At 50.2% G+C, this 25,389-nt stretch overlaps 8 protein-coding genes across 8 annotated transcripts; 7 read left to right on the forward strand and 1 right to left on the reverse strand.

Moving 5' to 3' along the window:
• Positions 1-1,421: 1,421 nt before the first annotated feature.
• P174DRAFT_416881 (C2H2-type zinc finger protein) lies at positions 1,422-2,614 on the forward strand (the record flags this gene model as incomplete). Its single annotated transcript, XM_024824544.1, has 3 exons — positions 1,422-1,885; positions 1,956-2,440; positions 2,496-2,614. 3 exons carry the CDS (start codon positions 1,422-1,424, stop codon positions 2,612-2,614), a joined length of 1,068 nt encoding a protein of 355 aa, XP_024687779.1.
• A 1,940-nt stretch (positions 2,615-4,554) lies between these two features.
• P174DRAFT_447721 (U2 snRNP complex subunit HSH155) lies at positions 4,555-8,626 on the reverse strand. The gene is made up of 2 exons (XM_024828694.1): positions 8,473-8,626; positions 4,555-8,421 (listed from the first exon to the last, which is right to left on the reverse strand). The coding sequence occupies exons 1-2, from the start codon at positions 8,480-8,482 to the stop codon at positions 4,742-4,744; spliced, it is 3,690 nt and encodes a 1,229-aa protein (XP_024687780.1). The 5' UTR covers positions 8,483-8,626; the 3' UTR covers positions 4,555-4,741.
• Positions 8,627-8,812: 186 nt separating this feature from the next.
• P174DRAFT_447722 (uncharacterized protein) lies at positions 8,813-10,819 on the forward strand. Its single transcript, XM_024828695.1, has 2 exons — positions 8,813-9,259; positions 9,348-10,819. The coding sequence occupies exons 1-2, from the start codon at positions 8,835-8,837 to the stop codon at positions 10,519-10,521; spliced, it is 1,599 nt and encodes a 532-aa protein (XP_024687781.1). The 5' UTR covers positions 8,813-8,834; the 3' UTR covers positions 10,522-10,819.
• Positions 10,820-12,054: 1,235 nt separating this feature from the next.
• On the forward strand, positions 12,055-12,861 carry P174DRAFT_500725 (DUF3455 domain-containing protein; the record flags this gene model as incomplete). The annotated part of the gene is made up of 2 exons (XM_024830989.1): positions 12,055-12,699; positions 12,754-12,861. 2 exons carry the CDS (start codon positions 12,055-12,057, stop codon positions 12,859-12,861), a joined length of 753 nt encoding a protein of 250 aa, XP_024687782.1.
• A 353-nt stretch (positions 12,862-13,214) lies between these two features.
• P174DRAFT_437639 (Ldh family oxidoreductase) lies at positions 13,215-14,574 on the forward strand. The gene has a single exon (XM_024826352.1). It carries the CDS (start codon positions 13,378-13,380, stop codon positions 14,446-14,448), a length of 1,071 nt encoding a protein of 356 aa, XP_024687783.1. The 5' UTR covers positions 13,215-13,377; the 3' UTR covers positions 14,449-14,574.
• Positions 14,575-14,826: 252 nt separating this feature from the next.
• P174DRAFT_437640 (SAP domain-containing protein) lies at positions 14,827-16,405 on the forward strand. The gene has a single exon (XM_024826353.1). It carries the CDS (start codon positions 15,240-15,242, stop codon positions 16,143-16,145), a length of 906 nt encoding a protein of 301 aa, XP_024687784.1. The 5' UTR covers positions 14,827-15,239; the 3' UTR covers positions 16,146-16,405.
• Positions 16,406-19,278: 2,873 nt separating this feature from the next.
• On the forward strand, positions 19,279-23,908 carry P174DRAFT_447726 (uncharacterized protein; the record flags this gene model as incomplete). Its single annotated transcript, XM_024828696.1, has 2 exons — positions 19,279-19,722; positions 19,799-23,908. The coding sequence occupies 2 exons, from the start codon at positions 19,279-19,281 to the stop codon at positions 23,906-23,908; spliced, it is 4,554 nt and encodes a 1,517-aa protein (XP_024687785.1).
• A 426-nt stretch (positions 23,909-24,334) lies between these two features.
• On the forward strand, positions 24,335-25,165 carry P174DRAFT_41382 (uncharacterized protein). The gene has a single exon (XM_024824368.1). The coding sequence runs from the start codon at positions 24,600-24,602 to the stop codon at positions 25,017-25,019; it is 420 nt and encodes a 139-aa protein (XP_024687786.1). The 5' UTR covers positions 24,335-24,599; the 3' UTR covers positions 25,020-25,165.
• The last annotated feature ends 224 nt before the right edge of the window (positions 25,166-25,389 follow it).

Below are 25,389 nucleotides of genomic sequence, written 5' to 3' on the forward strand. Positions count from 1 at the left end.
TTGAGGATCGGAAACAGTCGCAAAATGAAGCTGAGAAAGCCTAGATATTTCTGCTCCATACTCCGTAACTACTCAGTAACCCCCATTAGACCTAGGTGCTACCTATCCTCTGTGTTCTCTCTGTTTTGGTGGAAACCCACATCTTCCGCTCCCCTTTCCTTTCTTTTGGTCTTCCCGTCCCAGCCTGTAGACTTGGGAGTTGGGACTCACTCCCCTCCAATTTATCTGGTTAAAAATGATATTTTTAGCGTGTGATTTTTGAACAGTCCAGTCTGCGAGCTGTATGCACATACTTGGTTCCGATCACGGAGTTTCATGTGTCTCCTTTTTTGCTATTTCCTCACCCCTTCCTGGGTACCATTTTGCTTATTTTCAAGCCTTTTTCTCTGTTTTGAGAACCGGTATGGTATTGAACTTTGTCTCATTATTCGAATCTTATATGATTGCCTTCACGACGAAAGAAGAAAAAGAAGCAGTCTCATTAGGAAAGCTAATCTAAAATTAAAGATGATAAATAAGTGTTTAATCTTATTATCAAAGGGAATTTTACTTTGCTAGTTCTAACTTGCACAGTGTGATCGAAAGGGTTAGGAAATCAAGACTGAACTATTAAATTTAAAGAAATAAAATAAAAAAGAAGAGTGGAAACAAGGAAAAATAAAAAATAAAAATAAAAGGGAAAAAGGGAAAAGAAGACCCATCGAAACTTTGAGGGTCACCCAAGGAACTGGTTCCCATTTGGAGATTCAAACATTTCCCACTTAGCAATTAGTAGATTCATTTTTGGTACTCTGTAATTTACTTTACTCAGGATTATTATTTGTTTTATTTTATTTTTATTTTGTTAACAATGGCGCCGTTTCGCAGCCTAAGCAGCCCAAAGTAACGATCTGCAACCGTCTCCGACGGGACGTCGTCAGTGGCACTAGCACCAGCACCAACACGGCAACGCCAGGGCTTGCCTTTGTCCCTGCGGTCCATCACTGCTCATGCTGGGATTCTGTGTTTGTTCATAAGCTTCGCCGATCCCCTTCGGGTCCTTCCCCAGACTGTCTTTCCTTCTTCCTATCTGTCGGGTTCAAGGGCCTAATATTCCATCTTCCTCCTGCATTTTCTTGCTGTCGCACCCGGCACAAACGCAGATTATCACCCTTCTGGTCATTGTTCTGCCTTCGAGTGCAGAAGAAAATCTCCCGACACCTGCGTGTCCTCCCCTCATTCAACTGCCTACCTTGCGCCAGAGCATAGTCCGCGCTCAGTCGATCGTCCTCAAGCTCTCATTCTCATCCTTCCTCTCTACCATACACAGTTCCTCAAGACGCTTGAACCGCAGACCTACCAACTTGTCTACTGTTTCCTCACTTTTGTCACTTTTGCGACACCTTTGTGTTATAACACAGGAACACATACACCTAGCCTCCATGACGATGGTCATTGAGAACCAGAACCGCCAGTATGGCGGGATGAGTTTCGACAGTGTCTACTCTCATAATGTACCACACCACGCACCCCAATTCACTGACCCTTGGGCTTCTGCCCACACGTCTTCCCACTCCACTCCTCCAGTGTACGCAACTTCCATGGGGATCAATCACACGAAGCCAGAGGAAGTGAGCAGACCTACCTTGTCCATGCCATACTCGAGCGTTCCTGTCTCCGCACCCTCGATGGTCACAAGCGGCAACTACTCGACAGCGCCCACGGGCTACTCCGGGGCAGAGGTGATAGGCCTGCAGCATGATATGCCTCGTACGACTTTCGAACAAGCTCCTACCTACACCACAGCCTCGTCGATGAGCAGTTTCACTCCTGCGACTTATGCGCCAATCAGCTATGCTCCCCCTCTCGCTCACCCACACCCGGACAGTCGCCGTGTTTCACATGTGTAAGCTTGTGACTTCTTTCTTCAACAGGTCATAAAAACACTAGCCGCTAACAAATTCCTTCCATTCCAGCGATCCTCGTGGTAATCATTCACAGCCTCCGTCGGGCCCTACATTTGGTGATGCTCTTGATGCCAGTCGTGGAATGGTCGCGCTCAGCCAGGATTTGACACCTCGCAACATTTATGGTCCTCGTGCACGGGGGTCTGGGGACTCGTACGGATTTCCTGCGGCCCATTCGTCCGGTTCATCTATCTCCTCGGGGGGAAATTACCCCTACTACAGTGCATCTGTTGCTTCAGTTGAGTCGTCTGTCACGGATTACAGTTCCACAACATCGGAGTCGTATGAGAATGGACACCTGTCGCGAACACTACCTCGCCCGTCGAACCTCTTGTCTGGGAGTGCTCCTCCCGGCCCACAGTCTATGATGAGCCAATTCAGCTCGAAGATGCCATCCAACACACAGAAGAAGCACAAGTGCAAGGTGTGCGATAAGCGGTTCACGCGCCCGTCGTCCCTGCAAACGCACATGTACAGTCACACTGGGGAGAAACGTAAGTACTTTGTGAGATTTCTCGTTGAAGCCTTCGGTACTGACTTCGGAACTAGCGTTTGCATGTGACGTTGAAGGTTGCGGAAGGCACTTTTCTGTTGTCTCGAATCTCCGTCGACACAAGAAGGTCCACAAGGGCGAAAAAGAGAACGTATCTGGCGGCGAGGACGAGTAGAAAGCCCATTCTCTACCCTGCACCCGAAGACCGATACCTTTTCTTTTTCTGTACCTTTTGACGGATGCCAGAATCATTGAATGTTTGGGTTATCGCGCTGTGCGACGTCCAAACCACTTTCCCACCAATCTGATGGGCTCTGGTCCCTTGTACAACAAATTCATCCCTCGCTGCTTTTGTTACTTTTTTTCGTTTCTTCTTTTTCTTTTTTACATTTTCCATTCTGATCTCTGCTTGGCCAGAGAATTGATACCCCTTTTCTTATTTTCGTGTTAAATCATGGATGGGCAGGACACGGTACAGGGACTTTGGGATTTTTCACATTTGATGACCACTATATTCCCACATCATGATCATAGAGGTACCGGTTGTTTTCCTGGTTGATGCTCATTTCGTTTTTATTTCCATTCTATTCTCTCGTTAGATCACTTCCGTTTTTTCCCTTTTTTCGTCTCCACCCTTTCTTTTGACCCTCGTATTATGAGGGGTTTACTGCGTTTCCGTGGCGTGCAATTGCGTCCGGGAAATTATCGCAGCAGGCCTTCGTTTTTTTCTTCCTTTTTTCCTTTTCCCCGATCTAGAGGTATTGGTCCTTATTCGATTCGTTTCATATCTTTTCATCTTATTATTTTCCCGCTCCAACTTATTTGTTCTGCTTCGATACGTCAACTGTCTCTCCGCCGAGGGGACAGATGGTGGAGGAAAAACTTGGGCTGATACCCGTTGCAATTGGGCGGAGCATTTAAGAATGGAACGCAGGCAGTGGCTTTCATGTTTTTTTGAATTTCTGGAGTCATCTTGTGTGGAGTTTGTTACAGCATGGACATCATCCAGTGTCATTTACGGTCGCTACCTACGTACTATACCACTACTACCTACACCTATTGCCTAATATACACATCCTGGAAATACATGAGTGTGTGTGTGTCTCAAGATTGAAGTGTGGAACCCTGTACTGTTTTATGTATATAGCCTGTCTCACCACGAATACAATTGCACATATGAGCATCATCAAACAAGTGTAACATTCGCAGTGGCAATGAGTAATCACAATCACAATCAAACAGTAGAGGCCAGGCACGCCGTGGCTTTGAAAAGTGGAGATGCCGTCGAATAGAGTCACAAAATAATCCAATGATAAGATCTGGATTCAAATCACAGATTGTAGAATTAATAGAACCCAATATCCGCGATACGACATTGTCAGGGCCTCTTGTCTACAGAAAGACATCTATCTACTCCGTAAGCCTCTGATGTAACCGCCCCGCCCCCCCCCCCCGGTCCAAAAATAAAACATACACGCGTCCCGGAATTCCCACCCCAGAAGTCTCCGCAACTCATATTGCTGCTGCTGCTGCTATTCGCTAGCACTTACTAAGGTACATACCAGGAAATGGAGCCAGGGTCCAGCACTGCAGCGATTGACTGGCAAGTTGCAATGAGATGAGATACTGGGTTAGCATGGGGATGAGTAAGCTAAGTGTATACGTCAGCCAGCTCATTCCTGCGGTACTCCATCGCTTGCAGAGGGTATCTACCTGTGACTACTTCTGCTCCATTTCATCATTCTGCGGTAGTACCAATTGTCTGCTGGTACCTCTCAGAGCGGGAGGTTAATTAGATTGTGACACAGGCACCGCACAAACATATGAAGACTGGATGGAGATTTGCTATGCCTTAGTGTGCTGTCGGATGATGTCATGTGCGGGAGAGGGTTTCGAGGGTTCAGATGCGGTACTCGCCGCTCGCCAGCCTTTGCTAACTACTCCGTAGGTCAGTTGCCAAAGGTACCTATTTAGCTAGGAGAAGTAGGTGTGGTCTTGGCATCGGTTGTTATGCGTTTGTCGTTACTTGAAAATAAAGAGTGTCTGTACAAGAGTAGCCGTCGCGCGAACTCTCCCCGGATTCTACCAGATGAGGGTACGACTGTAGACTGAAAAGACAACGGCTTAAACAATATCATTGATTTGCTCGCTATAACCTCCAGTATAAGTAGATGAAAGCAATACGCGCCAGTTCCTCCATCAACACCATCCGCGACAAGACAGGCCCAGAATGTCATAATATAGAACGGGATCGACGAGGGAAGGAGGTCAAAATACATAAAGAAGCCAGGTTAGCTTTTATTTAGATTACAATCGAGAGCTCTGGCCTGGCCAGGCCATCGTCCTCCAACTCAGGATAGTATGGAACCATTGCATCCGCGCTCTGAACGTAGGCGTCGTTGTAAAGTCGCCAGTATGGCGTGCGCACCTTGCGTGCTGAGTGGAAGAGACCAGCCCAGACGTAGTTCATGACCACACCAGTGCCAACAGCCATCCGGATGGCATCAATGGCTTCAATGACACGGTCGATGACGTGGGGACTGGTTTCGAAAATGTTAGGGAAGACCAGGTTGAGTAGATGGATCATGGCGTCTTCACATCCCAGACCGACTACACCAAGGGCAATGTGTTTAACGACACTGGCAGCAGTTTGCCGATGCACTTGATCACGGTCGATGAGGGCATCCTCAAGCAGAGGAGTAACCGCATAGACATAGTCCTTGGCCATCTCGCCAATATATTCGAACAAAAAGGACATGGCCTTCAGCACACCATTCTGGACATTCAGCTCAGGAACCCGGTATTCGTTCATCAGAGCCGGAAGGACAGTGAACGGAGCGCAGGTCTCAGCCACGATACCAATGGCGACAGCAGTACAGACACGAGACTGACGTTCCTGGACACGGAGGTTGTTAAGCAGCGTAGCCAGGACGTCCTGGGGGCCAATAGCCTTGGCGATGAAACCGAAAGTGTTATTCGCCGCACGACGGATACCCTTCTTGTGCGCTTTCAACATGTCAAGCAGTTCGAAGCAGATACGCATCCACTCGCGAGCGTTGACGGATTCGGGCCCACGATCAGCAATACGGCCGACCAGATCAATGGTGTTCTCTTGGACCTTCTCATGACGGTTACGCAGGATGGGAGTCAACCGTGGCAGAAGGTCGCGAATGGGCGGCTGCATCTGGTTGATACCCACAACAGTGACAATGGACCGAAGAGCACCGAGGATGGAACCGAGAACTTCGGGATACTCCTCACCCAGATATTCGTAGAGCACAATACCAAGCTTACCCATAAGCGCATCCTCTCCGCATTGCTTCATGACCATTGCGATACGGGAAATGAGGTCGGCAGCTTGCTGGCGGACTGTAGCGGACTTGTTGTTCAGACGCCAAAGAATAGTACTGACAATCTGCGGGAGGTAGGGCTTGCAGCGAGTACCAAGTGCGTTAACCACTGTACCGAAACCGTTGAGGATCACAATATCCTCAATGCTTTGCTCCTGGAACGCATAGAGGACGCCATCAATCAACCTTTCTTCAAGCCGCTCTGATATGTCGGCAGCCCCAAGGGCTGCAATCAGCTTCTCAACAGTTTCGACGGTCATCTTCCGGTAGGGTTCGCTCTCATCCTTCAGGTTATTGACCACACGTTCAAGGATTTCTCCCACGCCGACTTTCTGTCCAAGATCAACAGTCGTGTCCACAACCTGGCGATAGTTCCTTCTGTCCAAAGCCATTCGCCTGACCCAGAAACTCTTGAAAAAATCGGTCAACACGTGTTCCTTGAGATAACTAGCCGTCACGCCGTTAGTGCTCGCGCACTGTGACACCACCTTGAGGACGACCTTCTTCATCTCTTCATCAGGGGAAGAAAATTCACGTAGGAGAATCTCCATGATCTGACTGGTATAGTAGTTGGCATATTCTTCGTCCATAAGAGGAATGATGTAGCCGACAGCTTTCAGGAAAGCAGCTAGACCCTTGCCACGCTGCTTTCTGGCTCCGGTCCAGAGTGGGTTAAGAATCTCATCAAAACTCTCAATACCGTAAGGATTGGCAGCCTCAGCTAGCGCAGCCACTGCAAGAGCAGTGACGGTTCTGACCTTGGCCTGTTCATCGCTAAGATTGTCTGCAATACAGTCAACCAGACCTTTCAGGTGAGGTAGAATAGCACAGCCCATGAGAATGGGAATCTGTTGGACGATCTTGACTCCGGTATGCCGGGCTTGCCAGGACTTCTTACTGCGACACACAGCACGAAGGAACGGAAGCAGAGCTGGAATACCAAGGGCAGAAGCAACGACGGCGAATGCTCGGGCAGTTGTGTTCCGGACGTATTCATCCACGTGGTCGATATCGGGACGCATGGTGCTGATCATGGTAGCAAGACCAGCCGCCTTTGCCAAGTTGGAGATGATTTCTCTACCTTCAACGCGAGCATAGTAATCCTGGTCGATGAGCAAGGGCTCGATGACGACAAGAATCTTGTGGACGTATGGGCGAACAAGATCATCTAGCTTGTAGAGCACACGGTCAATAACCTTGACCAACAAGTGACGCTCTTGATCCTCGAGCGACTTCTCCATGAGCAGGGGAAGGATCTGGTTGAAAAGAGGGCCAGCGCCGAATTGCCGCGCGTTATCCGTGAGTTGACGCAAAGCAGTCTTTCTCATGGGCGGTGTGCCATTCTTGACCTTGAGCAGCAGCCTCATAATCTTCCTCTCTTTCAGTTCCTCTACCGACATCGTGCTCTCATCGCCCCCTTCCATCAGTTTGCCAAAGTATGCCATATCTTCGGGCTTGAAGAACTGCAGATCGCCAACACCTGGGATTTCAGTTGGCAGCTGCTTGCCCAATGCACGAGCACTCTCAGGCTCCTGCATCATAAACCCTCCTACGCCGCCAGCCGCGGGAACAGGAGCTGGAGTTGCCATGAGCTTCCTTGCAGGTGTTCGGATCGGTGCGTATCCCGGCGGGGGCTCAAGAATCTTGTAGCCCTCTGAGGGAAGCATCATATCAAGTTCCTCATCGGAGAGAGGGGCGTTTCGACCAGAAATATCAGTTCCAAAACTGGTTGGAATCATAGGCACACCCGCTTGAGACGGATGCATTGGCGTCGCAAGTCCTTGATTGCCAACTGGTGTTGCGGCTGCGATTGCTGGAGCTTGATCCCACCTTGATCGCCGTTTGGGAGCCTCTTCGGTGGTGCCAGGCACAGCGGGTGCGGGTGTTTGATCCCATCGCGATCTTTTTGCTTTCGTCTCGGAAGGTTGAGGAGCTTCAGAAACATCTTCTGTGGGTTCGCCAGATACATCCCACCGCTGCTTGCGCTTTCGTCCCGTGGCGACTGAGACTGTCGAACCAGCCTCGGCATTTTCCTTATCCTCTAACTTCAGAGTGGCCTCATGTTCAGTGACACCGTTCTCGCCACGTGCCTGTTTCTCTGCAATCAGCTTCTGGACACGCTCTTCTTCTTTCTCTAATTCACGGCGAGCCATGATTTCACGGTATGTCTGGCCATCTGTCTCCACATTGGCGTGAGTGTTTGCCGCAAAGGGATCAGCCCTGGTCGGAGTTAGAGGGCCTCGATTGAATCGACGCTTTTGATAGTCTGTCTCCCGGTCCGCAATCCTGCCCGCCTTTTCACGTCCAGTAAGGATATCCTCCTCCTCAACGCCATTGCCGTGAGCAAGCTCGTCTATCTGATCTTTGGTTGCGGTATACTGGCCAACCAGACGGTGACCGCCGTCCGCGTCTTCCATTTCTTCATCGCCATCAACAGCGATCGACGTGTTATAGCCTGCGTACTTGTCGGGACCCTCGCGGTCGTACAGAGTGGTATCAAAGGTATCGGTCAGGGAGGCCTTGGTGGAGTTGTCAGTGCGCTGGCTAGATGAATCAAAGGTCCTAGAACCTTTCTTCCCAGCTGTAGCGGCATTCCGCTCAGCTTGGAGCTTGCGAACAGCTTCGAAATCAGCTGCAGAGGCAATCAGCACGGCGTTTTCGGTTAGGGGTGGAAGAGACCTACCGTCAGACATGTTGGCGGCTATGAGTAGTCCGCAAATGAGGTAGAGAGTAATATATCTCTAGTACAGGTAGCAGTAGCTACATTCGGATCAAACACCGCGATAACGGTGTGTGTGAATGCGGTTTGGGAAGCAATTTGCTGATGGCTTGCGATGAGAACGAATTGAGCGCAAAAAGGAAGTCGTTCGGGCCACGCTAGTTTGACGACGACTAAGCTGTGTCATGTGACTTCCAGTGGCGCAAACTCTTACTCATTGCTGAATAATCCACGATTACTGTTTTCTTGTTTTAGTAGGTGAGCAGTGCCGCCCTAATAATAAACAGCGTTGTCACTGATATTGCTCGAAGTCAAACATCCTCTCCATGTCCCTCCATACCCTCCCAGAAGAAGTCCTCCAAGGTGTTATTGGCAACCTCTCCTCTCATCAGGATGTTGCCTCACTTTCCCTGCAATGTCGCCGCATACATCGCCTGTGTGAGATGTCCACTCGGCGCAAATACCGCCGGGTAAGGCTGCGAGACACCTTTGATTTCGCAAAGGCATTTGGAATGTTACTCTCAATCTTAAAGAAACCACGACTGGGTTTGTATGTCCGTAATATTCAGCTGGAGCGATCGCCAGCAGTAGGGTACGGATTCGTGGAATCCTACAAACCACGCCCTGCAGAAAGGGCACTGGCGTTAGATGACCTATACAGGCTCAAAAAAGCTATTGAACGATTGGGTTTTGAGTTGGTGGAAAAGCAGGAGAAGATTTTAAATATGCTCCAGGCTCCCGCTATCATGTAGTATGGGCACCCTTATTTTCCTTGACCAATCCGTATTCTCTGTTGCATGGGATCTGGTCATTTCTCTGCATTCTGAACTCTGAATTAGTGACGACGACCCCCGATCCCCGTTTCTGGCCCAAGCACTGGCAGCCGTCTTAGTCTCGGTCTCGCCTATGCTTGAGTCACTTAGCTTCTGCCCCGTTGGATATGAGGCACCCAAGCTCTTGAGATTGGAAGCAGAAGCGGACGGTGAACCGCTTCCCATATCCGATTATGTATTCAAGCATTTCCTGGAACTGGCCAGCATCCGTGGGAAGAACATGCCGTTCTTACAGAACCTCCGAGCTGTTAGGTTCCTAGTCGATCCGAATACCCGCGTGTATCATTCGTCATATTATCAACCCTATGACCTATTCACAAGTCTTAATCTAGTGCGACGTCTGCCGGCAGTGGAATCTATCCGCATGGATGCTATTGCGGACGCGGATCTCCCTAGTGTTGAGCCTCCACCACGGTTAGGAAATTATACCTGTGTCACGATACAGCACTCCAGCCTTAGTTACCCATACCTGGTATATACAATCGAATCAGCCAAGCGCTTGGAGAAGTTCACATATGGGATTGGCGGCCGCTCCTCATGGAACGGTATGCTGACGCACTTCCATCCAGAGCGCGTCTTTCGGGCGCTTTTTGCTCATCAAGCCTCTCTGCGCCAGCTGGATCTCGATGTAGAGGAGGAAACTCGTCTACTGGACCTTGATAGTCTGAGGTATCTTAAGTATAACCCAGAAGAAGAAGAGCACGAGTCGCCCCGGGACGATCCAGTTTACCTACATGAGTGGGCTGATGAACTTGAGAAGCTTCCTGCGGTGGACGAATCGACTGCAGATTTTTGCTGTCTTCGAAATTTGTTGCAACTGGAGGACCTCAGTCTAGGAGTTCATATTCTTTATCTTTATGCGCGTGGATACGGCGGTGACCAGCTCGATAATGGATCGTTTTCCCTTGTCGATCGCCTGCCGCCCAACCTCGTGTCACTTCGCATATACGGCTATAAGAAGGGAATGAAGCCGCGGCTGAAAGGTGTTTCGCAGAACTCGCTTGAGGAACAGCTTGCCAAGCTGATGGCGGAGAAAGATGAAAAACTCCCCCGACTTGGCGTTGTTGAGGGTATCGAAGAGCCGATCCCGAATGGCGAGACGATAGAGGGGCCCATGAATAAAGATAGGCTTTGGAAGGGGGATGCAGACGATGATTGGACGGTGTACGAGTATGCATAAGAGGCATAAGGCTACCAACAAATATGAGATTCAAGCTCGTGCTGAGTCCGTGACGCGTGATCTGGCTCCTCTAATTTGATATCTATGCGATCTACTGCGGAGCTTGCCGGCAAGCAAATGCAGGAAGTCAAGACCAAAGCAGTGGGAAACTACCTACGGCTTTCCGTACTCCATTCTTGATGAGCTGAGGGAGGCTGCTCAGATTGTGACCGATTCTACCCCTACAGCAACACCGCGGTGAGAACAAGAGAGTAGCTCAGAAGATCCAGGGCAGATGTGCCTTGAAAACAAGCGATGCAAACTCTCTCGCATAAAAATTCAAGAAACCTAACCTGGCTAGCAATCTATTACTTTGAACCGCACAGATCTCTGCATCGCCTGAATAGCCAGCCTGTTGATCTCGTTAGTTACTCCAGGTACTACGTGTTTCCAATCAGAGATATAGTAAAGTTGGGAATCCAAATGATCTAGCGCATTTGCTTAGTCTGGTGAGACTGTTTCTCAGCATGGTTGCGAGAAAGGACGAAATGACCCGACTGACAGAAGCTCGAGCTTCTCATAACCACCTGAAGCAGACAGCGCAAAACTAACTTTGTGAAGAAGTCTGCTAGACTGAAGACGAGAGAGTTGTTTTCAGGTCATCTTGTGTCCCTTTGCCTGCCAGGCTGAATGAATTTGCAAGAAGTCGAAGGTATAACGAGGCGGCGCTTAACATTCTGACATTGTTGGTTTTATCCTTGTCGCAACCAACAATGACTGTACCACGGCCCCTCGTCATATACTTTCCAATTGGCTCATCCTTCCGGTTATTCATTTATTCAATTGACGTGTAGCATCTATCAAAGTCTATCTTAGACCCTGAGATGTCATGCGCCTCCACTAGTAGGTCAGACTTCATCGGACTTCATATGTTCGAGACAGCATGTGCCGTGGGTATCCCGCCCTCAGGATTACGGCGCGGCTAATGTTCTATTTCTAGATTGTGCACACAGCCTGGACTCATGCTGTAGTCTGGGTGCCTTCATCGTCCGGGCCCAAGCGATTGAGCCAATGGCATGCGGTGTGTTTCCATTTGGCGGAAGCAACAAGTGCATGTTGTTGAAGTTTACGAATGGCCTATGGCCTTGCTTCCCTAAGAGGGGGCTTTCAGATCTCTCCTCGTGAAAAAGAACTAATTGCAAACGCAACGGCATTGAATTCAGCCCTTATTATGCCTTGCAATGCTCCTTCACAAAGAGACCGGGTCAGCGCCACTTGCTACAGCTGTGAAATAGCCAAAGAGAGAGCTGCCTCTATCAACCATGTTGGCTACTAAGTTCTTGCTTTGTTGGATGGCATTGCTGAGCCATGGTTTCTATATCGGAATGAACAGAGAAGTGAGCAAATATTTCAGTTCTTTGTACATGCGTTCGGATGTCTCCTCGCGTATTAATATGCAGTTGGGCATATTATCAAGAGGATCAACCTTCAAAATTAGCCAGCAAAGCATATTGAGCATTATTTCCTCAACTCAACCTGCTGTTCTACTTCACCATGTATTTCTCGACGTTCATCTCCATTTTCCTTGCAATCGTGACGGAGGCCTCTCCCCTTGCCCGAGGCAGTCGAGTCCTAACTGAAGATTTTGTGAAGATCACCAAAGAACTCGATGGGATACAAGTCGGAAACTGCGCTGACATCAACCCCACGATACCCTTGTGTGACACGAAACCAGCTTTGCCTGCGCCGTCTCACGGAATGAAGCTGAAATTTGTGGCGCTTGGTCGGGGTACTCAGAACTACACCTGTTCGTTATCTGATAAATCCACTTCCCCGGTTGCAATTGGCGCTGTTGCGACACTTTTCGACGCATCCTGCCTTGCCTCACATAATTCTGCAATACTCCATGGGCTCCCATCTGCAATGAGTAAGGTGTCAACTGATGCACTTGGGCTTTTTGCCATGCTCCTCGGTCAAATGACTTCACGGACAAGCAGTGGGTTGATCCTTGGAGAACATTACTTTACGGGCACAGGAGCGCCTATGTTCGACCTACGCATCGGAGGTCACAAGGACTGGCTACAGGCTAAGAAGGGTTCAAGCGTACCAGCGCCCTCTCAGGTATCGAGCCACTCGAAGGACGGAGAAGACAATGTTCCGTGGTTGAAGCTTGGCTTCGCTGATGGTTTGGGTATTCGGGTAGGTAGTTAAGTATGCTTTAGCGACACTTCATTAGGCTGACGGGCATATCAGGAAGTATATCGGATACACACGTCCGGTGGGCAAGCGCCAACTTCTTGCAAGGGCCAGAAGGAGAGCTTTGAGGTGGAGTATGCGGCAGAATACTGGTTCTATGGTTGATGTGATCCGTTCATTTACGCATCTCTTCTTCTTGGACGATGATTAGCTTGCTTCTTCGAATCTATCCTGCGGTTGATTCTCATAACGTATATCTTGTTGAAGTGTTGGGGCGGAGTGTTACTTTTTTGTAGTTATGTCCACACTGCTCAGTCTATTTCAAGAAAACACGCAGCAATGGAGTCATCTATTACCTGGGATTGAATCAACGTAAACGGAGAAAATCTAAACGAAATCTTCCAAACATCCGCTCTTGTTCAAAATGAGTCATTTACTTCAGCCGTTGTATATAAAAGAATGCGGGGATCTTCCGAGGTCGGGGTGGAGATGCGGACAACCGTCCGATCTGGTGGGGACATGGAGCTTGATAGGATCAACACTTTCCACAATTGAGGAATCCCCAAGCACTGAGTCACCGCACGGAACTTTAAGTGTGAACCCGAAACGTCTGCGATAGTCGACATTGGTCTCCTCCACTTTACACCTCCCACACAAGCGCGAACTACTACAGGTGTACCAATGGATCCACCACCCGAAAAACACTACGTCTCAGCAGACAACGCCAGGACATTCGTCTACTCCGTCTTGACAGGCAACGGCGTCTCCCCCGAAAATGCCACCATCGTCGCCGACTGCCTGGTCCGCGCCGACCTACGCGGAGTGGACACCCACGGCATCAACCGCATCCCATCCTACATGGAACGCATCCGCCAAGGAGTGCTAGACGCCAAAGCCAACCCCGTGCTGAACCAGATCACGCCCGTCGTGGCCCAGGTAGACGGACAGAACGGGTTCGGGTTCGTCGCCGCTCATCTCGGGATGAAGCGGGCGATTGAGATGGCGCGCGAGTTCGGAATCGGGTTCGTCTCCGTCAAGCATTCGAATCATTTCGGGATGTCCGCGTGGGTGGTGCAGCAGGCGCTTGACGCGGGGATGATGAGTCTGGTTTTCACGAACTCGTCGCCTGCGTTGCCTGTTTGGGGTGGGAGGGAGAAGTTGATGGGGGTGTCGCCGTTGGCGTGCGGTGCGCCGGCGGGCAAGGAGAAGCCGTTTATTCTGGATATGGCGCCCTCCATTGCGGCGCGGGGCAAGATCTACAAGGCTGCAAGGCGGGGGGAGAAGATTCCCAGCGATTGGGCTTTGGATGGTGAGGGGCGGCCTACGGATGACCCGCACAAGGCGCTTGAAGGTGTGATGTTGCCTATGGGAGGGCCGAAGGGGTCGGCGCTCGCGGTCATGATGGATGTATTCTCTGGAGTCCTGTCTGGCTCTGCATTTGCGGGCCATGTCACTAACCCTTATGATCCTTCGAAGCCGGCTGATGTAGGGCATTTCCTCGTCGCTATCAAGCCGGATCTCTTCATGGGCCTGGAGGAGTTTAAGGAGCGCATGGATTACCTTTATCAGAGGGTGGTGGGCTCTGAGAAAATGGCTGGAGTAGATCGCATCTACTTTCCTGGGGAGATCGAGCAGATCACGCACGAGGAGAGATTGAAGACGGGCATTCCGTATGTCCAAGCAGAAATCGATACCTTGAACAGGGAGGCAGAGAAGGTTGGCGCAGAAAGGATTGTTACTGATCGGAAATGATTTATTTAATGTATTCCGCTACTACGAAGCTTCTTGTACATAGAAAGGAAAGTTCTCAATATTGTTTTTCAAGCCCGCCATGTATTTACATTAGATACCGGCGATATATCAGTTCGACAGATGCAGACCAATTCAGTCGGAGCTGTACCTCAGGACCCATTAGAAGAATGAGTGATCAATCAGAGCCAAACCATTGCCACCTGCTAATCATGAAATAATAATGGCACAGATCCACAATTACCACAGTTGGAACATTGAGCTGTTATGCCAGGTGATCACATGATGCCATAAATGTGGCGCAGTAAATGCAAAATCAAATGCTCCATGAATTTGCCACAATCGCTTCTATGGTGCCATGTCAGAAGCTCCAAGCGTGTCAGGGTCCAAGCTCTTCGTTTTCAGCTGTTGACTTTTCGGACGTTCCGGTTAAGCTCGCAGACTGCGGCGACTCTTTGTGGAAGCAGCATTCCTAATCTCAGGGCGGAAATGATGTAGTTAAAGGCCATGCGATATGTCATAGTCACATGATCTAATACCAACAGGGAAACTGTACTGCGCGTGAACTTCAGCGCGTCTTCATCAGCTAATGACAGCTCACCGTCCCGGATTTTTCTTTTTATCAACCCACTCAACTCATTTTTACTCTGCTAAGTGCAGTATGCCAATTGCCTAAATTGTAACAATAACACCTATCACCACTAAGCGCAAGATCTCGGTTCCGCCTGTCCTCGACCGTTGACGTCCGAGCCCAACAACACAACGCCTACCATCACCGCTCAACACCCATCGAAATGACCACCGATTACAGCAAGAAGACGAACGCGGAGCTAGTGGAGATTCTCAAATCTCGTTCGCTCCCTCACACAGGCAAGAAGGCGGAGATGGTCGCTCGCCTCCAGGAAGACGACGAAAACAAAGCCAAGGCCGCATCGGCCCCTGCCCCTGCTGCAAAGCCTGACGCCGCGGACGACGTCATCGATTGGGAAGATGATGATGTACCGGCTGCTGATACTACTGCCCTGAAGCCTTCTACTGAGGCTGGCGCCGCTGCCATTGCTGCTGGCGGCAAGGGTGCGGTCGCCAACCCGGTCGCTGTTCCGAACCAGAAACTCGACACCGACCCCGCTACTACGGACGATTTGAAGGTCGAATCGAAGGGCGCGGCACCATCGGCTGAGAGTGGAGCGCAAGGGCACGAGGGCACGGAAGGCGCGCCAGCTGAGCCAGCGCCTGCTGTCCCGGCCGAAGAAAAACCGGCACCGGACTATTCTATGGGGCTGCCCATCACTGAGATGGAAGAGGAGTTGAAGAAACGCAAGGCTCGAGCGGAGAAGTTTGGTGTTACCGAGGAGTCCAAGGCTGCCATTGCGGAGGCGGAGAAGCAACTCGAGAGGGCGAAGCGGTTCGGTACGGCGGTTCAGCCTCCTCCTGCTGGCGGTGTCAAAGGTCTGGATGAAGCCCTCCCGACAGAGAAGTCTCGCAAGAGAGGTCGGGGTGAAAATGAACAAGCGTCACGAGGGGGCAAGCGACGTGATATTGGCGGCAGAGGCAAATTCCGGGGAAAGGGCCGCGGAAATCGAAACCAGACTCAACGGAATGAAGGAAATGCTGGCAAAACCAGCGAGCAGAGTAACATGAGTGATAAAGACCGTCTGGCCTTGGAAGCCAGAAAGAAGCGATTTGCGACTGCGGCATAGTGTCGGGTATGCCGATACTTCCATTCAATTGTACTCCATTTCATCAATTGGCCTCTATTCTCCGATTTCTTTATTTTCAATTTGCTGGCGTTACGGGAATATCTACAAGTGGAATATTATCTCATTCATGATGAAGTTGAGGTATTGTGACGTAGGAAAGAACCAAGCAATAGTCTCCATTACTGGATCGGAATATTGGTACCATGGATTCATTAAAGTGTATAATAATCAAAAGAAAACCGTTAAGATGCCATTTGTTCAAATGCTCTACATTGGCGTTCATGATCCAAGATCGTAGAAGGACAGTGAACAGACAGACTTCACTTGATAACTGGAGACTTGAGTTGCTGCGCCGACCGAGTCAGCTGAAAAGTGCATTAGGCCCATTTCTAGTCGGCCAGTGCGAGTGGTTCCTGCAGCAAACCAGCGCCTTTGACACTCAAATTACGCGGCTGATCTCGAATGATCGCGATGATCGGCAGCCTCTCTCCTCTTGCAGCTCCCTAGAGCACGAGGCTTCAAGCCATCATCGCAATCTTCGTATCATTGAACGCCTTGAGAATCTCGTGAGCTCCCTCTTCTATCTTGCTCCTTTCCACTTTGCATGCGTTTCTCTAAACTCTAACCAACGATTGCAAGAATGTACAGGCAACCCCGTGATCGTATACATCGATGGGCTTCTTTTTGGCCTCAAGTCGGCTCCTGTGAGCACGCTTGAATTGCCGCCGTCTCCACTGAAATCCCGAAGTCAAGGCCTCTACAAAGTGTCATTGCTTTTTCCGTCTGACGAATACGGTTATTTAAAATTCCCCTGTTTTGCCATCATTCTCAGTCCTGATGGATAAACCGGTACTGGCCCGCGTCTCGTTCGTCCGTTAAGTATCCCGTTCAATCACAGTCTTCACAAAGTACGAAAATCGCTTCCTTGCTCGTTTAGCGGCGGATCACAGAAGCCCCACGGCTCAGCGACTCCACAAATTTCGGGTGCAAAATTCCAAAACCATAGATGATGACAGTCCAATCAGGGTCCATATCCGGAGTTTCGCCAATTTGGCTTCAAGCCTCATCTCTCGTCGCATGGCGTTTGTACACGGTCACTGGCTGGTTTGCGGCCTGTTCAACCGAGTTCTCTAACATCGTCCGTTACAATTGTGGCCCATGCCCTTTAGCGGTGGGTTCTCCGTTTCTCGTCCTTTGCTCTCCTATCCATGGTTGTGTAAAGGGACGGGGCGAACCTTGCAGTGAGGCCATAGAACATCAGAATCGGCAGGTTAATAAGATAATGGGAGGTGTCGCAGCTGGACACCATCATCGTCATCATGGCATGTCCATTGGCAGGTCTCCCTACCATATGCAAGAGTTACCAGGAGTGCGAATAGTAGTAAAGATGCCGAACTGTGTTACTTTGCAGAGCCCATGCGCGTCCAGTCGAGAGCATGCCATTTGAGCTTGCCAATGATCGACGAGGCTTTGGTAACGCCGTATCGGTCTCGCCGGGGACGTCTTGAGGCATAACTAATCTTCTTTAGTTCGTGCAGTAGTAGACTAGATACTGCGAGGCAGACCAACAGTGGCAGAGACGCAGACTGGTCAGTGACCACCACCTGACTTGCACACTAATATCCACCCACAGCTAAGAAAAGAAACCCCCCCAAATTGTCCGATACTAGTCCGATGAAGTTCATCAATCATCGTCCAACATCCAGACGTACGGCGGTCAAGGCCAAGCGAGAATTATCAAGGCTTTTATGATTCGATCAGCAATCAATGTTGCTCTGCTGCTACTTCGTACCAACAGAATTGATACAGCGATTTACCTGATAACTTTACGGATCAGGAATCCCCGATCAGGCGGACTGCGCGAACGAAGAACATTTCGCTATCTCCGCCACTCAACTCCAGTTCAACCTGTCAAGTCATTCCGCTCACTGTGCTCCCTCAAGGCAAACGGACTGGATCCAAAAGTGGGCCCTTTTTCGATACTTCCATCCAACTGCCTGATACTGTGCACGATCCTGTCCCCAACCTATAGAGTGCTCTACACTAATTTCCATTTGCTCTGCTAAAAAAGCCGCGTCTCGACAGATTTAGGATATGTGAGGCTTTAGCTTTCTCGAAAGCGAAGACTTTGCAACCCATTCGCCAATGATTGTGCTGGTCACATGGGATCTCGAATATAGACGCCAACGTCGATCGCACAATTCGCATCACATTTACCCGTTCTAGCCTACCCATATAGACTGCACTCCAACATGTTCAATATTGAAGCTCCTCGTCCCCCACTTAATTTCTGCAATTCAAAAGAACTTCTGATTGGCCTGTAAAATCTCCTTCCTCGGGGGTCAATCCCTCGAAAAGCAGATTTGCAGTAATTCTTGGGGAACCCTGTTCCTGGGTCAAATATCATGTTGCCCCTCCTTTCTTACCTGACTGTCATTCTGTTCTGTTCTTTTCCCCTTTCTTATTTTCGTCCTACGCAGCTGGTCTCCTTTCATAAGTTTTCTCATTATCTTTCTTGCCTTCTCTGACGTGTTCGTGCAGCTCCAGCTCGGCAGGTTTGACAGTTTAGCCACGAGTGACTCGGTATTGTGGCGAAGCAGCTGCAATGCCCTGATCGGCTCAACTATAGTAGTTCACTTTTAATCTACGGGAATTTTTTTGCCTTTTTTCAATTTTTTTTGTCCATTTTTATATTTTATACCTTCATATGGCCTTCGGGTCGCTTTACCAGATACTACAACATTGAACACCATTTTTGTTGCACTGCAAGCTTCATGGTTAGCACGACATATTGCATCTTTTCGCCTGAGCGTTTGATATTGTCGTTTCCTTACTCCGTACCAGCGATAGATACCCCTGTTCTCGCGGCCTGTTTGCATTCTTCAACCTATTCACTGGGTAACGCCACATTACTTTTGCTTACGAGGTCAAACAGGATGCAATAGAAGGAGTAAGTATGGGCACCGTATCCGGCTTTTGACCAATGCTCACAGAAAACAACGATTTTGCAGCTTTATATACAACTGGGAAGAACAACTTCTAGGCGGAATGATTCCATACCTACCTCATCTTCCTTTCGATTCTGAAACATTGGTCTTCGGACTGGAGCCGGATATCAAAGTCGGGTTGCACCATGTCGTCGTACAAATCCGAGGGTGGTCGTATCCCCAGGCTGAAAGATCCTACCTTCCAGCGTCGAAATGGGACATTTTTCGGGGTGAACTCCTCTTCTAGAACCTATGGCCCTTCTGCGCTACACTCGAGGGTTCAAATTTCGAAGTCAATGGCCCCAACAGCAAGAAATAGCAGATCATCCTCCTTTTCAGATGCGGAAGAAGCTCGCGGAGTGCAAGCCTCTTTAGCTGCTTCGCAGACTTCATCCACTGCCGGTGTCCATATGTCGTTACTTCCCCGAGCGAACACTCATCCATCACCGTCAACAGCAACACCCCTTCCGTCCCGGCACCTCAAGCTCAACCTGTGCCACGTCCGGCCAGTCCTACGGTGGGGACCCATGTCTCAGAATCCACTAGCGAAAGACCACGCAAAGTTCTGCGTCGCAGAGCACCCACAATTGGTCGGCAGAACGAAGTCTATGGACTCAAAGCAACATCAGGGAAGCCAGAGAAACTGAGTGTGGTCATTCCAAGCAGTGCTCCCCCGATCATGTTGCGAATCCTACTACCCAGCCGTCATTGGACCAAGCAATTCCAGTGAGACACAAGCCGTCGCCTAGTTCTTCGCACCCAAAGACAGCAAGCAAAGCAAGGGCACAACCAGTGGAACAAGGGCCCAGTGAGTTCGCTAGTTTACGAACTACAGTCAACACCCAGAATCTACCTCCTCCGACCCCCATTTTTGCGTCGGCTAGCAGCCCCTCGACAAGATACTCTGGTTCTCCGGGGATATGGAGCAGGACTTCTACTCCCACCTCACTGTCATCCTATTCCCCTGGGATTATTCATTCCGCGAAGGTCGGTCCTCGCTTCAGGCACCCGAGCCCTTCCGAGTCTAGACTCCCCATCTTCTCACCTATAATGCAGAAGTCCGACTCACAAGATGATCCATTGGATTCAGCTGGGGACGGGTTTCCGGGCATGACTGCTGGCGCAGGGTTAAGCACGTTGTCAACGTCAACGAAGAATCATTTCGACAATCCTCCCAACAAAGATGGTCCCGCAAAGCGTGCTACGCCGACTGGGAATCAACTGCCGCTTAAAACATCGACAAAGTCCATCCTGCCGAGAATGACTAGACCAAACCTTGCGGAGAATTCGGAGTCATCTGAGGAGCAAAGCAGTGGTGCCGCCGGGGATCACGGGAATCTCAAAGGATCGGTATTGAAAGGCGAGGTCAGTGGTTCAGGGCATGTACCTTCAAGACCTAGTAGGGAAGGTACTCACCGGTTAGAGCTTGAGCCATCACCTGTGATCCGTAGCAACCTCCCTCCTGGCGCTGTGGCGAGTCATAGGAGACATGGATCCGGGGCTAGCTCAGTGGCGTTGGGGAGAAGTCATTTGGTCTCAAACGTCTCCGCTGCCACCTCAGTTGATTCGTTGCAGTCAAGGTCTTCTGCCCGACGACCCTCACTCATACCCAGCTCACCAGAGTCAATGCGCAAATCGCCGCGAACGTTGATAAAAGAACCTAAAACAAAACAGGATGCGACGAGCCCCGCGAAATCGCGGCGATACGGTCTTTTTTCAAAGAAGTCAAACTCTGAAACGGAGGTACAAAAACCCGAGGACCGACACATCCGCAAGGGTCCTGCAGCTGGGACAGGCCACGAGGGTTATGGAAGATATGCACAGCGTGGTCGGAAGGGAACTGTCGGCAGCAACAGCGATACGAGAGCAAGGTCAACGAGCACCAACCGCAGCACACCGCGATCGGTTTCCAGCACCAAGACAAGTGTTAGAGGTCGAACAGATATGGATCTTGATGATTTTCTGCTAGATCGTCTAGAGCCTGTCTTCATCACTGGTGGAGGCATGGACGGTGCCTCATTGACGAAGACACAGAGTGGGAAGAGTACGAGCGGTCTCAGCGTCGAATCTGCTCAAAGTTTAGTCAAGTATTCAGGGTCGAGCTCAGCTGGTTATTCAACGGACTCGTTGCCTGCTCCGACAGCCGAGAACGAGCAACGCAATCCCTATCTGAACAATTCAACTCAAGCTAGATTGCAGGTCTCTAATCAAGCTGTTGCAAGCTCTAGCGGACTAGGTCATGCCGTGGCCAACGATGTTGGGTCTGGACAGGCGTCCTCTCGTCCATCGAAGCGTCCTGATGAGACCCCGCTTTTGTTCAGCGGCGAAGGATCGAGCGGAAGTGGGACGGCGACTGAGCAGCCTAAAACACCCCAGAAAAAGAGCAAAGGATTCAAGTGGAGTTTCTTCCAGAGACATGGAAACGCGCAAAAGGAGAAGAAACCAACCCGTGAGCCGCTTGTATCTCCTAACACCCCTCAGCTCCATGCTACAGTTTCCCCAGTCTTAGTATCCCGGCCTGTCGCACACTACGCCTTGGTGGATGCCGACTCCGACCCTCTGGAAGTTATCATCAACCACGTTGAGGAGTCGCCTCCGACGGAGATTGAGGATTTGGACTCACGAGTGGAAATTCCGGCTGCCTTGAATATCAGGAAGCAAAGCCAATCTATCCTGCTTCCATCGCCTCCGAAGCTTCAAGGCGAGTTCTGTCGAGATCGCCCGGCTTCACCAAAGGTCTACTTTAACAAGGACCCTTTACTCCCCAACTCCAAGGCAAGCACATCTAGTGGACGCCCACGACGGTTGGCATCTGTCGGCCGTATTCCCGAAGTGATTTCGAGGCGGGATCGGCAACACAAACCAGCGCTTCAATCGTTCTCGAGGCCATTTAGCATGGCAGATTCTCCGTCCATAGCTGCTCCGGCGACAGATAATCTTCTTCCCGAATTGCAAACTTCGAGTCAGCCCACGATCACAGCTCAGTCCCACGGGGCCCCTCGTCGTCCGTTGGGTCTTGGATTTGACCTCACTTGCCCCTTTGGCGATCCTGAGGTAGCGACTGCTCTCAATTTTATCTCAGGTCCTTACTCCAAAGACGAATTCTTAACGTTCTCACCGAGGAAGGATTCGGGTTTTTCCACGTCAAGCGGTTCTGAAGCTTTGGCCGCTGTCACTGCTGTGGTTCCGATGCCGGGTTCAGACCCCACCGAGGACGAGGTCTGGGCCGAGTATGACGATCTCATTGATCACGTTCTTTCACCAGAGGTTCCAGGACGTACTTTGCCCGGGGAGTCTACCGAGGATGGGAAATTGGAAATGGCCACCGTGGCCAGCAAGGCGCTTCAAGCCGAGATGAACTCGAATGTCAATAGACACTCGCCTGTTATTCTCGTCGACACTCCGGCCGTGGCTCTCACTCCCTCATCGCCTCAACCAAGTGACGGCTCGTTTCATTTGCGGCGTTCCGCGATAGCTTCGGCCCTCCACTCTTCCATTACCCCTTCATCCCAACCTTCGTTCAGCGACATCATTGCTAGCTACTGTTATGATCAAGATGGAAGGCGAACAAGCAATGAGAAGGTAGATGACAACTCAGCCTCACTTGCACCTGTTGAGCAACAAGCAGCCTTCCTCAGCTCGTCTTCACTGGACTTATCCGAGACGTTCGAGACTTGCCGGCAACGGAATACCATTCTGTTTGATATTGCGGAGCGCGATAGAGAGGGACCAACCGCCCAAACCAACATACGCTCAGGATCTCTCATGACAAGCCGTTGGCTGTCGTTTGGAAGGGTACTCTTTAGCCCTGCGCATAATCACGTTAAAAACGGCGAGCTAGAGAGGATTCTCGTAATCGACGGACTGGGAAACGAGGACTGGTCATTCTATTGCGCCCTCACCTACCCAAATGCCGACATCTACTGCCTGACCGACGGACCCGCGAAAACTACATTGAAGCATCCAGCTGCTTGGCAACCGCCAACGAACCATCATACGGTTCACCAGGACAGCTTGGAACAACCGTTTCCTTTCGCAAAGAGCTTTTTTACAGTCACCGTCTTGCGATTTCCATCTGCATGCTCCGAAAGCGTCCAGAACAACATTGTGTCGGAATGCAAGCGCGTGCTTCGACCTGGTGGCTATATGGAGATGAGTGTGCTCGATCTGGACATGGTAAACATGGGAATTCGGACCCGCAAAGCCGTGAGGATGCTCAAGGAGAAGACATACTTGTCTGACCCCAGTATCAGTTTGAAGCCTGCGAGTGACAACCTACAGAAGCTGCTGGGACTACAAGGGTTCGATAGTTTGCGGCGCTGCATGGTGCGGATTCCGGTGACGGGGGTGATTGTAAGATCTTCAGCCTCATCTTCCTCCACTTCATCTTCCAATCCCTCCACATCTGTTGCCACCGGTACGCCATCTACTGCGTTCTCAGCTCTGACAAGTTCCTCGACGAGCGCGCAACTACCGAAAGTACATGGCAAATCGCCATCCAACGACACCGACTTGTCTCTTGGAGACCTACTCTCAGACCCCTCCCCCTCTCCCTCAAACGACGAGTCGATACGGAAGATTGTCGCTAAAGTCGGCCGCTGGTGGTACACGAGATGTTATGAGATCCCAGTTCTGCCGAATGGGGATGCATCGTCGAGTATCTGGGCCGATAAGCGGGTTCTCCGTGAGTGTCAGAAACGAGGCACAGGATTCCGGCTGTTGATTGCATACGCACAAAAACCCAGCGAGGTGAAACGGCGGACTGCAAGTGTTTAACTGATTTATCCTCACGAGCCGATGATAACGACGCTGATGATGAATTACGAAAAACGATTGTGATGAACGACCTGACTTTTGATACGACGTTGCGTTTTCTTGCGACTATATCTGTTTAATATACCAGTTATTATTCATCGGTGGCAGGTATGCGGAAAGACAAAACAGACTGTCTTGATACATTTGATATAGGGCGACCTATTCCTTGCATTTGCATTGCGTATATTGGCGGCTGTATGAACCTTTGCTGTTTCTCTGCTTCTCTTTACCCTATCATCCGAAGCTGGTCTTTGGATTGATAGGGTTCGTTTCTTTCCGCTATTTCTCTTCTACTACTATACCCTGGAGGTTCTCTGTTTATAGCACATATGGCTAGGCACGAGATATACTTAATGAAGGATCTAATTTGGTCTTGATATTGTCCTCTCCCTATTGACTTCACATTTTACCAGCAATTCTACCTGCCTTCACGTAGTAGTTATGATTCAACCCACCCCTCCGACGACCGGAGTACAAATGTCCCACATGCCAACTCTCGGGCCAATATTGAATCCAGCTGCCTTGGATACATCATCCGCTCTTCTGTCGTCGCTTAAAGCACCTTGAAGCACCTAAGACAGGCCATTCTACTGCAGACAGAGACAGAGGTAACTGCAAACTGACAGTCGCAGTTGCCCCTTGAGCGCTCGGTATGGATAGGGGCTGGTATTACCGGAAAAGGAAATCCGGGTTTGCGTACAGGTACGAATTATTCTCCCCTTTGAGGGAACTGGCGATGTTGGCAAGGTCGCACAGTGTCTGGTTCTATCTTTGTTTCTGTCGTCCGAGTGCAACGATGTCGCTGTCACTGTCGCTGTCACTGTCGCTGTCGCCGTTGCCGTCGCAGTTCCGGTTACGATTGCGCTTGCCACCAGAATGTTTTGCGTCTGTGGCGAGTCTGACACTACTTACGTCGATGGCGAGACATACATCTACATCTACATCAACGTTGTGTATCTTACCTATATGCCTTGCAGATTCCTGCGGAGGCATGTTTAAGGCGAAGTTCGAGACAAGACCAGTGGCAATTGTGTTTGCGATGGCGAGAATGCCTTCCACGCGTCCATTCTAGGGAGGTGCAATTGAGGTTGGAAGTTTATATCTTTTCGGCGGTCTAGCTGCCAATGGAAGCGCGGATATCAGCCACCGAGGAACGTTGAGATGGCGGTGTAGATCGTGCTTCTTAGTGGCTGTTGGTTCTATCATGTAGATACCTCGTACCAATGTACTCTGTACAGAGAACAGAGTGTCTATGTCTGTGTCTGTGTCTGTGTCTGTCTGAGTACGGTGAGTAACTCTGGGTCATGACCGTGTCTACTCCGTATCTGCTGAGTGTATCCGAAACATACACGAGGTGTGCAGAATCAGCCATCACATGAGGGGTTGGGGATAGTTTTGATATTGAATACGGAGGTTGAAGAATCGGTGTTTGAGCTGGTGCC

This window comes from Aspergillus novofumigatus, assembly GCF_002847465.1.
Source record: "Aspergillus novofumigatus IBT 16806 chromosome Unknown P174scaffold_1, whole genome shotgun sequence".
In the NCBI taxonomy this organism is placed as follows: domain Eukaryota; kingdom Fungi; phylum Ascomycota; class Eurotiomycetes; order Eurotiales; family Aspergillaceae; genus Aspergillus; species Aspergillus novofumigatus.

Bases quoted from the DNA above. Each gene is read 5' to 3' on its own strand.
- P174DRAFT_447722 (XM_024828695.1), top strand. From the start codon at position 8,835: ATGTCCCTCCATACCCTCCCAGAAGAAGTCCTCCAAGGTGTTATTGGC. The intron at 9,260-9,347 runs GTATGGGCACCC...ACTCTGAATTAG, and splicing joins CAGGCTCCCGCTATCATGTA to TGACGACGACCCCCGATCCC.
- P174DRAFT_437639 (XM_024826352.1), top strand. From the start codon at position 13,378: ATGGATCCACCACCCGAAAAACACTACGTCTCAGCAGACAACGCCAGG.
- P174DRAFT_41382 (XM_024824368.1), top strand. From the start codon at position 24,600: ATGGATAGGGGCTGGTATTACCGGAAAAGGAAATCCGGGTTTGCGTAC.
- P174DRAFT_437640 (XM_024826353.1), top strand. From the start codon at position 15,240: ATGACCACCGATTACAGCAAGAAGACGAACGCGGAGCTAGTGGAGATT.